The 17,463-nt window shown below is 42.4% G+C and overlaps 1 protein-coding gene across 1 annotated transcript in view; it reads left to right on the top strand.

Annotated features, from left to right (window-relative positions):
• The window catches only part of CEP112 (centrosomal protein 112), a 150,123-nt gene that overhangs the window by 64,672 nt on the left and 67,988 nt on the right, over nt 1–17,463 (top strand). Inside the window, 1 exon segment of the mRNA XM_050319264.1 lies at nt 2,106–2,288. Within this exon segment, the coding sequence (XP_050175221.1) occupies nt 2,106–2,288 (183 nt within the window).

Genomic DNA, 17,463 nt, shown 5'->3' with positions numbered 1-17,463 from the left:
GACCATCCTTTCTCTTCCCACATAGCCCCTGGGGGGACACCCCTCTTGCATACAGAAGGACCTGTCCCTTTTGCTCATTCCATCTCTTAAATTCCAAAATGTTGTGTCTGTAATAAAAATACTGTAAGTAAAGAGATTGCTTAATGAAACTGTTTAGCTTGGTCGGTGTGGTAGACACGTGTAACTGGTTGGAGAAGCAGGATCTGTCTCCTGCCCTCTCTGGGTCACATTCCCTGCCTTCTGTTAAAAAAAGTGAAAACCTCAATAATTGAAGTTCCCCCCAGCAAAATTCCTTATCCCAAACCTACATGGCACAACCAGATGGAAACCCAGTAATTAAGAAAAGAAAATGTATGAAGAAAAAGGCCTCTCCTGTTGACATGGTTGCTTTTTAATTGGGTGTGTTCCATGAAAAAACACTAAATGTTTTTCCCCTAAATCAAGAAAAGGCTTTACAGTTATTTTAGGGAGCAACAATTCTTTCTCTTGGGCACACCAAGAACACCGCCAGCATCTCAAAGAAATGAGTTTTTTAGAGAAACCTTGGGCAAAAACCTGACCATAAAGAACTTTGTTGAAGATCCCAGGCCTGGTATGGACAGTGTGCGTCCTCCTGGGGGGTTAAACCCCACGGGGGCTTCAGACATCTCCTAATGAGCTCTTTAGTGTTATTAAATAATGTAGATATGTAAAACCATGAAATATTGCATCTGTTCTCCTCGCTCCATTTTCGGAGGACGCTCCCAGACGCAGCACGGATGACGCGTGTTCCTTTTAGACTTAAGCTGATCTGTAGTTTGAAAAGATGCCTTTTTTATTTTAATTTATTTTAACTTCGAGTTTTCGCCCCGGAAGCCAGGAGAAGAGCTGATATCATTCCAGAATTGACTGCTACAGCTTTAAGATAAGGTGCCGGGCGCTCTCGGCGCACACACAGCGGCTCCTCCCGTTCGCTCCTTTTTTTCCCCCTTTCTCATGCTGAAAATACCATATTCGCCATACGAGATTTTTTTTTTATTATTATTTCTCTTTTTTTTTTTTTTCTTACATCCCCCCCCTTCTCCCCTCCTCCTTCCTTCTCCGAAATCCACCAAAACTGAAGAAAAATCCAAGTGACTGTTCTTAGCAGCTGTGTGGCCCGGAGTTCAGTGGGGAAGCGGCTTCCTGCCGTCCCTATTCATCACCTGCTTCAAAGGCGGGCTGGCCGCTCCAGTGTGCAGGCCAGGTAGGGTGCCATTGTGCGCAGGCGGGAGGATTAGTATCAAAGCTGCGGCAACCAGGCCCTTGGTCTCGGGCTGCCATTCAGGCAAGCGGGGAGAGGCAAAGAGTGGCCAAGGTCACAGCATCCAGTGTGGTGCGGACTGGGAACGGATCCTGAGAATAGAGGGCTTCTTATGAAATCGTGGTGCAAGCTTGCGGCACAGCAGGTGCCCTTCTGGAACACATACATCTGTTTATGTTGGGATAGCGTAGCTGACAACGGGATAATAGAGCTTTGTTTTGTTTTTTTTTTTTTAATATAATTTTCTTGCCTTTTTTTTTTTCTTTCCTCGATTTAAAAAAAAAAAAAAGCCAACTCCATGCGCCAGCGTTGAGGAATATCGCAAGGAAGAGCGTTCGCTTTGGAAATCATAAAGAAATCTTGCAAAGCTTTAATTGCTGGGGTGGGGGGTTGTGTGTGTATATACTTAAGCGAAGGGGCGAGCAGGCTGCCTATTAACCATTTAGGATCCTCAGCCCTGCTGAGGAGCAGCAGCGGGATACGGGGGCACCCGACACACAATGCGACAATGCCTTCTTTTTTTTTTCTTTTTTTTTTTTTTTTATATATATATATATAATTTTTTTTTCCTTTGGTCCGCTCCGACATTTGTACCAACAAATTGGTTAAGGATGCGCTGGATTTGCTCGGTTGTCTCCATTGTTGGGATTGTCTGGAGGAATTCTGTCACGCTAACGGTGGCTTTTTAAAAGGTGAGGTAATAGTGACGTAAAAATAAAATTGCCAACTTGATGAAATTATGGGGGGAAATTAAGCTGTGGACGAGTTGTCATGACGACAAGGATGTTCTATTGATGAACTGTACTCCTCCCTGTCCAATCAGATAGTGGAGCTGAAGCTGGAGCATGAACAGGAGAAGACGCACCTATTCCAGCAGCACAACGCAGTGCAGGACTGCCTGGTCCGAGACCATCAACGGGAGATCGAGAAGCTGGAGAAGCAGCTTCGCGCTGCCATGGCAGAGCACGAGAGCCAAAGTCGAGAAAGCAGGAAGCGAGACGGCCAGGTAACGATCGATAACGATTGAAAGGCGGGCGCTTATTAGAAATTGCTGATAACGAGTGTTTCCTGTTTGCCAGCATTGTTGGAGGTGCACGCCGGGGGAGCGTTTGCGAAACTGGCACATAAACGTGATTTCGTTTTTCCTTTATTTCTTTTTTTCCCCCTTTTTATTTTTTTTTTTCCGCTTTCTCCCCCCTCCCTTCCCAGTGCTGAATAGGGCTTTAACTGCAAAAACCACAGGTAGCCAGATTAAAAATCCCATGGTGCGCTATAACTCGGCCTATTTATAATCTTGTCTCATTTTCTTTCATGATGGATTTGTTTAAGAAAAAAAAGGTATCTGTTCTTTTCCACCCCCCCACCAGCCCTCACACTCACCCCTCCTTTTCTCCTTCCTGGGCAAATCCATATGAATTGTTATCTGCCTCGCTCGTGTGCTTTTTTTTGTTGTTGTTGTTTTAAATCTCTGCAGGTAACTCACAAATGGCTTTATTTCCTTTTGTTCGTGTCTTTTTGTTTCAGTTTTTGTATTCTAGATTTGCATTGTGCGTTTGGCTCCGTGTGTCGGATGTTTGATAAGATGATGTGGGGTTGGGGTCGCTTACCATCACATTTATTTTCCTACACGCACGCACCCCTCCCATCCTCCATCTCTGTGGTCACTGTTGGAAGCCATTTGGCAGAATAACCCCCAGCTGGGGTAGCATTTGACTCTTCAAACTTCTGGATGAAATGCACACTGTCAGCATGGAAAATGATCTTTATGAGTTTTCACTTCAAAAACCATCTTATTGCCTTTTTTCCCGTCTATTTTGTAAGGCTGGCATGGCATATTTTCCTAAGAGCCTTTATTAAAAAGGCCTGCAATGGCAATATTTAAAAAATGGAGGTGATTTTGCAGTTTGAAGAGTTTTTTTTAGAAAGTAATCTTTCCTAATCAGCGTTAGAATTGCTTATCACGCCTGGATTATTTTATACCAAAACTGGACATTTTGGTAAAGCATCTTTAACGACACACGTTTTCCGCGCACCACCACCTTCCCTAGGAGATCTTAGACTCGCACATTGAGACATTTTCACTCTACTTTCCTGTAGACTGGTAGGCTGTGGCTTTTACTGGCAACTGGAATGTAGCTGAGTGACACTGAATTCAAATTGAATACTTACTTCTTAAATCAGTTGGGTTCTTTTTTTACTTTGGATGCCCTCAGACTATCGAAATCTGGCTTAAACAACTCTATTAACAAGCAAACGGCTTCTTTGGGGAGGACGAGGGATATATTGCACAGCCAGGACTTATTTCTCCATTTCCACCATTATGGTTTTCCAATGAAAACGTGATATACTTGTGTGAGAACGCTTGGGAAGAGCTTATTCAGGTGGCTTGGGAAGAAATTAAACCTTGCCTTTCGTTCTCCCCTGTATTGTGAGAGCGAACAAAGACTTAAATCGTTCGAGGGGTTGGTTTTTATCTTTGCAAGTTTTTATTTTGGCCCAAGATAGATGAATCTCAACTACGGAGCCGTTTGCTTTTCAGAGTTGTATCCTCTTCCCACCTGCATTCCTGCTGTTGTGGTTACCTACAAAGGCAGAGCTGGAGCTCCCAGGTTTAAAAACCCCACAGTTTTAGAACGATACAGAATTATCCTGTCTACACGCCAGTGTTGATCAGAGTTATTTATTGCTCTGTACAATGCCGAACACAAGGGAAAGGGACTCTTTTAAGTGAATTCTGAGAACTGGGAGGTGTCTGTAAGTACATCTCTGTTTTGTTCTGTTGTGGATCGTTTCTGGCAAAGACTGGAGCCCAAAGTTTGGGTGTGCTTTCTGTTTGCAGTGGGATCCATGATCCTACTACAGGTGCTCTGTGGAAAGCTGGGAATTAACGCAGCTCTTGGGAGAATCTGAACAGTCTGAAAAGCACAGTTTGGCCTTTTTGTAGGGCTTTTCTTTGTAGCTTGAATATCCCTGTACAGTCATTTGAACATTGCTGCCATGAGAATGGCATGTAAATCAGGGAGGAAAGTGCAGTTGCTTTGAGTAGAAGAGCTGTTGTTTGTTTAAATTCTAGTGAGACTCCCTCAGCTTTCAAGGACGCGGATTTTTCCATTTTGGAAATTAAATTGTTCTTCGTTCCTTCGCTCGGTCTTTGTGTTAGAATTCACCTCTGTCTTTGCAGTGAGCTCAAAAGACAAATGCTGGTGTTTCTTACGGAATTATGGCACATATTTTTAGTATTTTTTTGTTTAAATCTTTACCCATGTTTACTAAAATGCACGTTTCGGACATCGAATGTGACTAACGGCCGATGTCCTTTAGGAAACGTCGGACAGACTCTTCCCAAAGATAACCCAGTGATTTAAGGGTTATTTGACAATGGTGCATTTGAAAAACCTGTTAAATTTGAACCATATTTGACAGCAGCAGTCTCCAGGAGTGCTTTGTATCCCAGCGAAGGTGAGATGAAATGGGAGAGGAGGCCATTTTGCTTCGCGGGATGAGAAGTGGATTTGCTGGGTGATTGGAAAAATTTAAATAATAATTAGTGTTAATCACAAACGAGTAGCTTGGTTTGAAGGACCTATCTGCTCAGGGTTGGATGAATGATGTGAAAGCACTGCTGTTAAAGGTATTCACTGGTTGTCTTTCTTAAATCCTTTTCCATATGAAAGAGGAGCGAATACGTATTTCTTAATGTACGTGTTTAAAATATGTATTTGTCACTATGCTCCTGAAGACAGTTATGGCTGAATCCTGCAGATCAATTTATTCTACTGCTACGGGAAAGATTAATTTAATTTTTTTATTGCATGGCCAAGGTCTTTACTTTCACGTAGGTCTTCGGCTTCTGTGAAAGACAGTGTACAAAATGGTTAGATTTTATTCAAATATGAATACATTTATTAATGTTTCAGTCACAATTAGAGTATAAAACCTGAGATTTTGGTGCTTTGCCAGGTTTTAATTAAATGTGGAATAATGTTACTGCTTCTTTGAAATATAAGTTCAAAATATAAATTCTTTCAGGAAAAGAACTTGATTTAAGTGGATTGATTTTTGTGTTGCTGATGAATTTCTGGGTAACAGTTGCATTCCACTTTATCTTTTGCATTTCTCCATTTCTGGGAGGCTTGCTTTGATTTTTTTCACCTGGGGTTGTAATGCTTTGGGAGGAGTAAATTGACTTGTGGGTCAATAAAAGTCAAAGCAGTACAAAGGCTTTTATACCATGCTGTGTTCTTGTAGGCTTTTGAATCTTATACTTTTTCTAGGAGCTGCCATAATATTGTTGTTCTTTAAACAGTAGCTAATCACACAGGGTTGTTTTTTTAAAAGGGTAGTTTTGAATCAGTACTTTAATTTAGATTTAATATTTTCTGGCTTTTCTTTAGGAGCATTCTTAAACCACGCTTTGCTTGGTCGTTTGTTTCCCACCTCCCTAAATAATTTTAAATAAACATTAATACACAAGACAGGGAACTCCGTGGATGACAGAGATCTTCCTTTGTTTCTATAAAAGCAATCTTGCTATTGAGTTGGTGGTTTTGTGAAGCAAAACTCCTCATTACAGAGAAGAATCCATCCATTTTGCTTCTGCGAAATTAGATGGCAGGGTTAGGAAATCTTAATAACCGAAGCAGAGGGGCTGAGGTGCCGGTTGTGCCCTTGTATTTCCCCTTTATCCTTTGAATGTCATTCTCTCCCCCTCTGACACGTGTCCTCAACCAGCTCAAAGATTTCCATGTTCCAGCAGCTGTGCAGAGTTGGATCATTTTCGTGCTTGTTCTTCAACCCGTTGACCTTTGGGCAAGAAGAAGAAGAAGAAATAAAATGTACCCCTGTAACTTCAAATGCGGCGCTTGGCACTAAAGGAGAGGAAAGAAAGTTTCCATGAGCAAGCTGAATTCTCTTCCCAGGTTCTGTTGGGAGATAATTGGCAAGCCCAGTGTGTTCATCCAGTCGTAATTGGGTCAAGAGTAGCTCGAATGCTCGGGCGCGTTTTGCCCGCGCGTGTCATTGATGTGCCGGTGTTTAATTCTGATAGACAGTGTTTGTGCTCTCAAAAATGAGGCTGCTGTAAGAGGAGATCACTGCTTTTTGGGGGTTTCTTTGGGCTCTTGATAAACCATTATTGGTTGGGAAAGGAAAATCTTGAGCAGTTCTGAAGCCAGGTGAGCATGCACGTTGAGAATGGAGGTGGTAAGAAGAGTTAAGAAGGAATCATCCTGTACCTGCAGTACCTGTTTCCTTTTTCCTCTCTTGATTTTTGCACTTCCCATAATCCTCTTGGCCTTTACCATCCTGGTTCACTTTACCTGCTCAGAAATCAGCAGCTCCTTCCCTGGTGCCCCAGGTAGAGCACAACTCATCACTTCTTTCCTGGCTTCTCCTCTTAGAAAAGTTGCTTCTTTGCACTTGGAATCAACCATCTCTCTGCAACTGGTGCTTTGCACCTGGTTTTGTCTGAATTAGTTCTGAACTGCTTGAGCCAGTTGAGTTAACAATAAAATAAAAAACTAGTAATGTTCACTATCTTCATTCCAGCCATGATAGTTATTTTCATTTCAGCAGGTTCTTGGTAGATGTTTATGGTTCTGTGTAGATAATTAATTCATCAACAAAGTGGGAGGAACAGAAGGGATTTTTCTTGACTCTATATATGTAGTCAGGGTGGCTGTGCTGATCAGTGTGGCTGCTGCAGAGCTCTGCCAACTATTGACAAGTGAAAAAATTAATAGAGGTATTATATACTTCTTTAGTAATAACTGAATGCACATGCACAACATGCACAGTTTTAGTCTGAGTGTAAATATTGCTGTAACAGTGATTTTTCAGTACTCTATTAATATGAAGGATTTTGGGACCATTGTGATAGGAGGCTTTCTTCACCTTTTATCAGAAAGAACTTACTGTTCTTGATGTGTTACCTACAGATGAATCACTGAGCAACTCTTCTGCCTCATGTGATTGTTGTAATATCTCCAAACATCAGTTCCCACATGGTCATTCTCCCAGTATCAGTGGGAACAATTTGCTTGATGGTGTCTGGAGGGTACAGAGAGACGTAGCCTGGGAAACATTCAGATGCTGACAGTGCTACTGAAGTCACTTCTGTTTACAATTTTGAGTAAATAAATTATATGACTTTTTTTTTCCTTTTGCTTCCTTTTCTTAATGGAAGATGTCTTTGGCATGAGAAGAAATGCATTGCTTGCTATGCAGGCTTTCTCTGCAGCCAATCTAAATCATGGAGTTGCAATCTAAATATTTGTTTGTTGTATTTTACTTGGAGAGTTGCTCTTGGGCTGACAGTCAGACTCCTGTAGACAGCCAGCCGGTCCCTTTTAGCTTTCCCTAAACAAAAGCTTTTGGCTGTATTGCAGCATGTTTAATTTACCACCAGTCAGCCCAGGATAATGAACACGACTGTTGATGTAAAGTGTTTAAAGTACCCAATATTTGTTGCAGAGCTTGTGTGGTTTTCCTTGGTTCATAGTCTGCTGAGTCAGGGTTACAGTGGATCCCACTGGTGGGGAATATCTCCTGAAATCAGGGATCTGATGATGGATCCCATAGAGACATTCAAACTGGGCTTTCACTGAGAGTGCTGCTGTGAAGTTGAGAGTTCAGTGAAATGGGCAAATGCAACAGTTGCTTGTGGAAATACTCAAATACTGGTGATCAGCACAGCTGGGCTTGAGTAAATCCGCTGTGGGGAGAATTTGGGCTGCAGCACAGGCATGATCTTTGAGACGAGAGAGGAAAATGAGCTTTTGCTCCGAATTGAAACACACAGTGAAGGCTCAGGGCTCCTCCATCAAGGTGAGAGTCTGGGTCTCCCCTCCCCTGCTCAGGTGAACCCTCCTTTGTTATCCTGTGTCACATCCTCAGCTCTGTTCCCCACTGCTGAGCTGCTGCCCTGGCTGGAGGTGCCTTTGGGACCTGTTGAACACACCCCAAACATCTGCCACTTCCTCCCTGAGAGCAACAGCAAAGTGTCCTCGTGCCATAGTGGGTGATCATCTCTGATCTCTTCCATATTTTTCCTTGAATCTCCCTTTTTTCATTAGTGAGGAATTCAGTGCAGAAGCTGTGACTTCACTCTCTCCTTTTATACCTCAGTCTGTCCTGCACTTGAAATACTGAAAGACATTTTTGGAAACCGTACATAATAGTGCATAAATTATCACTTGCTGATTAAAAATGTTAAGTTAACTTAGGAGACAACAGACATTTTGTGCTGTCTACAGGGTATGTAAAAGAGAAAGCAGTTGCCATAGAAACCAGCTCATCACATAATATGAACTCTGAATCTGAGATGGAGTTCTTTACAGCAAAATGGACTTTGTTTCTAAAATATGAAATTGAATATATCTGGTAGTGATTACTGCATTGTAATCAGTGGTTTTATGGGTTTTATTTAATTTTAAATATTGGCAGCTGAAAAGGTGGAGCACATAATTTCCCTTGTCTAGGGGCAGGGTGTAAATCATATGGTAGTAATTTTATTTTATAACAACACTCCTTGCTTAGGAAAAAGTGATTATTTCCTGCATAGATGTTGATAAATATGGAATAATTTCTCCAAATGAAAATGAGATCAGTTTTGCTCATCAGTGAGGTAAAGGTTCTTTATGCCAGGTTTTAACACATCCACAAGGTGTGGCTGCATGCAGGGTTTGTGTGATGGCTGCAGTCAATGATTAGCACTAACAGACAATAAGCTGTGCATGGTGTGAAATAATTTTTAAAATTAAAGTTATATAAAGGAATAGTGAAGTCATAAACGATCAAGTACATTAGTAGATGCAAAACAGGTGTTACTAACTGCAGCATTTGAGGTGGTGTAACATAATTTCTAGGCAGAGAGGCAAAAACACAGTGTTAGTCTGCAGAAATCATCCATTTACAGCATCATCTCTTGATTTTGAAATAGAAGGAGCATGTGCTTTCTATGTGAAGATCAGTGTATGGCAAAGCCACACTCGAAATTTGCTTATTGGTATTACTTCCAAATGCGTCTGAAACGTTATTTCTGTGATATTAAATGGTTCCAAATATTACAACTGAACTTATTCAGTAAATGTCTGCTGTACAGAGAAGGGAATGCTTGCTCACAACATTATTAATGGGGTTTAGTTCTTTTAAAAATTGCTTTTTAGTGCTGTCTTTTAATTTACTTGAGACAGTTGTTGAGTAGAACAAAGTTGACTTCTCTTAGTCTGTAGAACAAGTGCAGCAATTTGGGAAACAGCGGTGCTGTCTGCTTCAAACATCCCCCTGGATGGCTGAAGGGACATCCTCTAATGGGAGACCAGCATTCATCCTGAAGGTTTTTCACAGCATCATAGAATAATTTGGGCTGGAAGGACCTCTGGAGGTCATCGTGCCCAACCTCCTGCTCAAAGCAGGTCTGACTTCAAAGCTCCATCATGTTGCTCAGGGCCAAGTCCAGCTGAGTTTAGAAAAACCTGCAGTGGTGGTGATTTTGCAACCAGATTGAGCCATATATTCCAGTGCTTTACTAATCCAGTGTGAAATTCCTTTTCCTTTTATATCCAGCAGGAATATCTCTTGTTACAGTTTGGATCTTTAGCTTCTTGTCCTTCCTGCAAGACGAGTCTGCCTCTGTCTCCTCTACAATTCCTTATGCTCAGCTGAAGACAGCAAGTTGATTTCTCTTTAGTCTTGTGTTCTCCAGGCTGAGTAAATCTGGGTTGCTGAACTTCCTGCAGGTCCTGGTGGTCCTTTCCTCCTGCTTGCAGAGTTTGGGGTCCCTGTGAAGGGCAGCCCTGCTCTCCAACACACTGACCACCTTCACCCCAGAGCTGCCATCCACAGCATGGCACAGGGTCATTGTGTCCTGTCATCCAGGCCTTTGGTGCAGGTGCTATAAAGTCTGTGTCAAAAACCTTGCTAAAACCAAGATAAGTTCTCCCCTTTCACTTCAGAAGTCACTCATTTTATTTAAGCCTGATTTGCCCTTGGTATATCCAGGTTGACCGATCCCAGTGACTCTTTTATTCCTCTTGGGTCTGGAAATTAATTTCATGGAGTTTTGCTCCATCATTTTTCCAGGGATGGAGGTTAGGATGTCCTGTGTGGGATTACCTACTAAGGTGCTATGTATTGCAAATTAAGTAGTTAAATTTCTTAGAGTGTGCTTTTTCTCTCATCCCTTTTCTAAAGAAAGATTATCCAAAATCAATTTAGTCTCTCTTCCTTAGGTCAGCAGATGTTAATTCCATTCACTCACTGCCACCGTAAATCAAGTTTTGAACAGTAGTCTGGCTGTTAAATGATTTATCTGATAGCAGAGATTCTATGATCTGTTCAGTTCCTCAATTCAAAGGTATTTTAAATACCAAATGAAAGAATGAAACACTGGACGAGAAATGGTGACAATCTGCAGTTTGGAATGTTAACACCACTTGTTTTGGCAGCATTACTGCTTGTAAAACAATAAGATCCATATGGATGCTAATTTTCCCAATTTTGAGTAATAAATACAACCTCTTTATGGTTGAAGTAATGATATTACTCAATACCACTGCAGGGTCCAGTAGACGGTTTCATGATGAGGTAATAAATAGCAATTTTGGAGAGCTGATTTATTTGTATTTTTCTTTTATGTGGTTTCTGATGGGGGAAGAAGAAATCCCAGAGCCAGTGCAAAGCCTTGCCCTCTCCTGTAGCTGACATACTTTGGCTGAAGATATGTCAGCTGAGAAATATGAGCCCATCCATACAGCTCTGCACGCTCCCACATTAAAGTATTGTAAAGAAACCTTCAAGTGGAAAACCAGTAACAAATTGCAGCTGAGATGCTTGTGGCAGATTGCACTGCCCTGGGTGCCCTGCACTGCCTCTGCCTGTTCCTCCTGCTTTAGTCAGGAAGAAAAATGGGGGACTTCTCTGGTTTTCCTGCATTTCATGAGGGGAAAAAGCCCTCAAACCCCCGTGGTGGGTTGTGTGCAAGTCTGAGGATGATGGTGCTGGCACAGGCTGAGTATTTCACTGTTAAACATCTCTGCAGCTGTTTCCCCACTGGCCCAACCCCTGTGTCTGCAGCAACTCCTCAAAGTCTCCTTTTCTGCCTCACAAGGATGGAATTTGCTCTCCCATCAGCTGGAGGGAAATGCTCTGCTCTCTTCCAGCCCTGCTCCTACGCCAGTGCCATTCCCACCGTGTGCTCCCGGTGCCCTCCAGGAAGCAGCGTCAGATCCGCTCCCTCCGAGCTGCTCCAGCTCCTTTTCTACCAAAGCACTGGCTCCTGGCACATCACACCTCACCCAGCATGGGCTGGGGTTTGTCTCCTGCCAGCTCTGAGTGCTGAGTAACAGATGGGTGCCAGCAAAGGGCTCCTGGCTGGGCTCCGTGGGACGTGCAAGCCAAAAAATGGGACGAGTCGGCGCAGTGCCAGGAACTGTGTTGGACCTGAGCGGTGGAGCCTGTGGGTCACTGGTGCTGTGCTCTGGTGAGCCCTGCTGCCACCACCTCCTCCAGGGATTCAGGTCAGGAGAGCCCATTACCCATCTCCTTCTTGGAACTGGGACCCTAAATTGGTTCCTCGGGCAGGACCAACAGCCCTGGAGAGCCCACGTGGAGCCCATCGCTCCACACTTCCCATCCTGATTCGTTATCCCTTGTCTTTTCTGCTACCATTTTGTGTTTCTGTTTTCCCTCACACCCAGATGAGAGCAGGGATTTCACGTTCTGCATTTGGGGAAATTCCAGATGGAGAAAATATCATGTGTCCTCAGCTGTGGGCTTTGGACATGGGCAAACCTCGGATGTTCAGCCTCTCAGAACTGCACATGCCATCTCTGCAGTTGTCTTCTTCTTCTTCTTGGAAACCTTTTTTTTTTTAAGAAACAAATTAGAAATAAACCCCATTATTTTAAAATACAGTGATTATTTTCAACATCAAGTCAGTCAGCAGAGCTGTTCCTTGGCCCCCTCACCTTTGAAGAAATGATTGTCATCTTACCTGAACAAATCCTGTTTCTTCCTTTGAACGAGTGGCACAGACTCTGACAGTGATTTAAGGTCTTTAGTGTTGATTTCATGCAAAAAAATATTTTTCACAGTATGACTTTAAAGTAGACTTTTTTCCCCCAATTACTCTACATGTTGGCAGCAAATTAGCTTTGAGGGAGTATTGTGCACATCATAGTTCTCTGTTGATGTATTGGGGAGTCATTTTTGGATCTTTCAGCTCAGTCAGACCAGTGACTGACGTTGTTCATGTCTTCCCTTTCTGGGGATTTGAAAGACTTTCTTTTGACAGGGAAGGTGATGTGGAAAAAAAGAAGCCAAAGTACAAGAAATGATTGGCAAAGTGGTGATATCATTGGATGTTCAAAGACTCTGCAAATTGAAGCTTATTAAGCTGACATTTTGTCTTCTATTCAGCACTAATTGGAATCATGCCTGGGTGCATGATGTGGAAGGTACTTAATACCTGAGTGTTTATCATGACAAAATGACAGAAATCGATGTCAAGGATGCTGTAGATTTCTGTTTAATAGAGAAAACAATATATTTCAAACTGCAATTACATCCCTCACAGTAATTTGTATTCCTGTGCCTGAAGGTCCTCCTGAAATACTGCAAATGAGAAAACTTTGCTTTTGACCCCTAAAATATTGGCCTGATCGTGCGTGTTCCATTCTGAGGTTTTACAGTTGTTCTTCAGAGTTCATAAAATCAGCACTGATGTAGTTAAAAAAAAAAAGAGAAGAAAAAAAAGACTAAACCCCCTGACACAGTGTTTTCACTTGAAACAGATCTGAAAATCCCACGAAGAGTGAACTCGGTCTTCCACACGGGCGATACAATTCTTCTCAAGTTGTCTCTGACAGCTTGAATTCTTTTGTAGTCTGTGCTTTCTGCTGTATTGGCATCTGTAAAATGAATTTAGAAAAGAGAAATAGCGAAGAAAGTGATTTTTGGAAAGGCAGCTGCTGCAAACACAGAGTACACTGGAAGATTTGAAGAGAGCTGCGTGTTCTCCTGCTGTAGTTGGGATCCTTAGGGATTTCTGAGTTCAAGGGCACAAGTGTCCTGTCTGGGATAGCAACATGACCAGTGTGTTACTCTACATCTTCATCTTGGACCTTATGAAGTTGAAGTCGGATCTTAAGTTAAACGTCTGGTTTAACGTAAGATCAATATTTGTTCAGCAGTTGATGAAAACAATAAGCTGTTAGATGGAATTGTCACCTGAATTGCTGTTTCTAATGAAACACAGATTGATAATTGCAGAGTAATATGTTTTTTAAAAACCCAAACAAAACAAAAACAAACAAAAAGCCCACAAACAAACAGAAGGGGAAAAAACCCCACCCCAAACACAAATCAATGGAGTGTGGATGCTCCCAGGAATTACTGGTCATTATGTGACTGATCCAGCTGCCTGTGTGTTCCTGTGAACTCCAGCAATCCTGCCTCTAATGAGATGTTGACAAGCAGTAGTTTAAGGGCTGATGGCAATTATTTGTGTTGCTGGAATCCTCTCGGGGGTCTCTGTTGTGTTGGTGAAAATATGGAGCTCATATCACAAATACCACATCTTGGAGGTTGTTGGAAGTGTGGGCAGCCAGGGGCAGGTTGGGGACCTGTGATAAGCAATGGGCTTTATCAGTTGGCCTGGTTGGAGCAGGAAAGCAGAAGACACAGCACGTGAGCTGCCTCCCTCAAGTGGCTCCAGTGGGCATCCAAAAATGCCCTTCCATGGTTTGTCCGTAGCATCAAGAGGCATCTGAAGTGTCCTGGCCCCTTGCCATGTCTGCAGTTGCTGCTGTTATCAAAGGTTCTTGTGTGACTGGAGGAAAAGGAGAAGTGCTTGGTTTAGGTGGGAGAGATGAGCACGTGGAGAACGTTTCTGTCTGTTCAAAGTTTGGGAACCCCTCTAGTGGTTTCTGTGCTTGTAGAAATGCTACTTATCCACTCTCCTCAAGCTGTGTTCAGTAACTGACTGTACCCTTTCCAAAGCTGTGCATTGTACTGATTTCCTTGTGGGAAAGCAAATGTAAGGAGTACTTTCTTATTGTACCTTTTATCCATTGGATGGTGCTGTTGGGGAGTGGAGGGGGAGGGAATGGCACAGGACCCAGGCTGTCAGTGTATCATGGGTAACATTAGACAGAAAATACTAATTTTTCCTGCTAAAATCAGTTGTGGATGAGTGAGAGAGTGTGCATGTTTGTATGTATATGTGTGTGAGTGTGTGTGTATGTATTATTGCCCTCTAATGGATAGAGTCTGAATGGCTCAGCTCTGCCTGCTTATACAGAGTTTTGCAGCAAAACATTGTTTTCAGGATGTCTGATATTTCCCACTTGGGAAGAGTCTTGTACTGTTTCTTCAGAATTCTGAGACGTCTTTTGTGAGTAATTTAAAACTCTCTAGAAAGTCCCACAGCTTAGAGAAGTGCCTTTTCTTCGTTCTCTGAAGGTTTATTTCAGCTGAACTATAAATGCTTAAAATTCAACATTTTGTTTTGCTGTTTTTACCATAGTGCCAAAATAACTGAATATGAGCAGAGAGTACCACGTCTCTGTACAGAGGAGAGACATCAATGGCCTTTTGGTTGGGGAAAGCTGCCTCCCTTCCTTTATTCCACCTGGAGTGTGCCCCTGTCTCAGCACTCCTGCTGAGACCCCCAGGCAGCCAGGACCTGCCAAATTCCTGACACTGGGGTGGAAGAGGGAATGAACTCCTCATCTCACATCTCTGGTCCTCGGGTGTTCCTGGTGGCTGCTCCACCCCATCCTGCTCAGCAGCTTCCTGGCTGCTCCCACTAGGAAAAGTGGCAGAAGTGTGTAATGTAACGTTAGTGTGGACTGAGGCTTCAAATCTTCGTGAGATTCGTGATGAAAGTCGAGTAGTCTGGTGATGTGTGGTAGCTTAGGCTCTGTTTTGCCTTTTAAATAAAACTATCTTGGAAGGTAACTTTGGAATAACTCAAGAAGGAAGGCTGCAGGTCGGTTGGGAATGGGATTTACAATTATTTGCACTGAAAATAGTCCACTTCTGCATGTTCTTTATAGTGAAATCATAACATAGTCATATTTTTTTCCTAGCAGGGCTCTGTTTTCATTCAATAAATACATGTGGGAGAATTCCATTTCAGAATTACATTTCTTCTCTCTGCAGCCATGGTCTTTTCAAAATTTCCAGTGCTTGCCTTTGCAGTTTGGAGAACTGCACAGTGTTTGGACACACAGCAGAACATCTGTGGCTCACAACCCCCTTCATCTCCCACCGTGGATCCAGTGAGTGTCCAGCTCAAGCGTCCAAGTAGTTCCCTTCCTCCCCTCAAGGAGTTTCTGATGGGGGTGGTAGGCAGCAGGGTTCTTTCAGAGAGGTTCTTTGGTGCATGTGGATTGCAACAAACCAAATATTCACGCTTAGGAAATCATGGGAATGTTCAGGGGAAACCAGAAACTCATTTCACGAAGCTCTGCTGCGGTGCCTCCAACCCCTCCGTACGTTTTTAGCTGAGCCCATCATATTTCTATTTCTGATCCAATTACAAGCTGAATCTGGGTAGGAAGAGCAGAAGGAGCAGTGCATTAATCAAATTCCCTTGTAATGACTGTGTTTTCATGTGAGTGACTGCTGTAAGGTGTGATAGAAGGCAGGGCACGCAGCGCTGGCTTTGCTGTCCCTCCCCAGGGCTGGGTTGTCCCTGGGCTCTCCCTGCTCAGCTTGGCAGGCACGTGGCCACAAAAGCTGAGCAGGGATGTGAGCGAAAGAAATCGTCCTGTGAGCAAAAGAAATTGTCCCTGGGTTTTAGGCTACTACATTTTCCATTCATGGTGAAAATAGAAAAAATTTGCATATGTTAACAGAGAGATGAAGGGTACAGCAGGAGCATCTTCTCAGTCCAAGATGGGGACTTTATCTGCATTTATAAATATTGCTGTGTTTCTTCTGAACATAATGTTTCCTAGCAATATGCTTTTTTTTTTTTTTTTTTATCCTTGGAAAAGTTATTTTCCTCTTACAATACATTGGCACAGCCATTGTTTGTATTGTTCAGGATCAACAGTGGGATTTTTCTTAATGTTATTTTGATTTGGTGACTTTGTTCATCAGTGAGTTATGAAAGCTCTGATTGTTTAGGGCACAAGAAGGGCACAATGCATTAGTGGGTCACATGCTCACTTAATGCATGCACATTGTGATGGCAGTAGTAATAGCTCCATTAAAGAACAAAAGGTAGCAACACATAGTAGCTCTGGATCTGGCCAATCCCCTCAAATTACCATAAATATTTGAGCAATCTGAATAGTTTTGGACTCTGTAGTAAAGCTTTCCTGTTTTTATCTGGCACTGAAGGAATGTGGAATAAAGTATTCATTTAACAAAGTATAAAAATATGTGTGCTATGCAGTTATAATCATGTGTCATTAATCAGAAAATACTGCAGAAACTCTGACAAATTAAAAACACAAGGATGTGTCTGCAAGGGCTTTTTCAGTCATTAAAAAGCTGCTTCACCTCTCAGGCAAACTATTTAATGGCAACTCCTTGCTCAGTGTACTGACATCTTCAAAGGCTCTGACATCTGTCGGCCTTTGAACTACCATTAAAAAATATTATCCCATTTCCATTCTTTTATGCCCATTTTTTTAATTATAGTCCTTCTTTCAAGTTGGGAACATGGTTGGTTTAAATGATGCTGTCCTTTCGTTTTCAGCCACCCAGCTGCGGTTTGAATAAATTGATGTGGAATCAAAGGCGGGACTTTAAAGGGAAAAGGTTTGATGGACTTGGACTCCGAACCAGATGAGGTTTTATGATGAAAAGGGTTTAATCCCAGCACAGGCATCGCTTCTATCAGTCGAGCAGTACAAAGCGATTCATATATATAGGTTCACGAGAAATGATCTTTTTTTTTTTTATTCCTTTTTTTTTTTTATTTTTTTTTTATTTTTTTTTAAACAGCACAGATCTCTTCAGGACTTGCAAATGTGGCATTAGCTAATATTCAGAGAGCTGATTTCCTTTCATCCACCAGAAGCTTATGATTATAGTACAGTTCTCGAATTGGAAATGAGAGCTGCAACACAGATTTAAAGCTCTGCTGTCTGATTTGTATTCAATATACATGTCACTGCGGGACAAGCCAGTCTAGGCCGAGCTGGTTCAATAGAGGCAAAAACAGT

The sequence above is a fragment of the Myiozetetes cayanensis genome, unplaced genomic scaffold, assembly GCF_022539395.1.
Source record: "Myiozetetes cayanensis isolate MyiCay16 unplaced genomic scaffold, myiCay2020 scf22, whole genome shotgun sequence".
Lineage (NCBI taxonomy): Eukaryota > Metazoa > Chordata > Aves > Passeriformes > Tyrannidae > Myiozetetes > Myiozetetes cayanensis.
The sequence above is the reverse complement of the archived record's forward strand: the minus strand, read 5'-3'. Positions and strand labels throughout refer to the sequence as shown.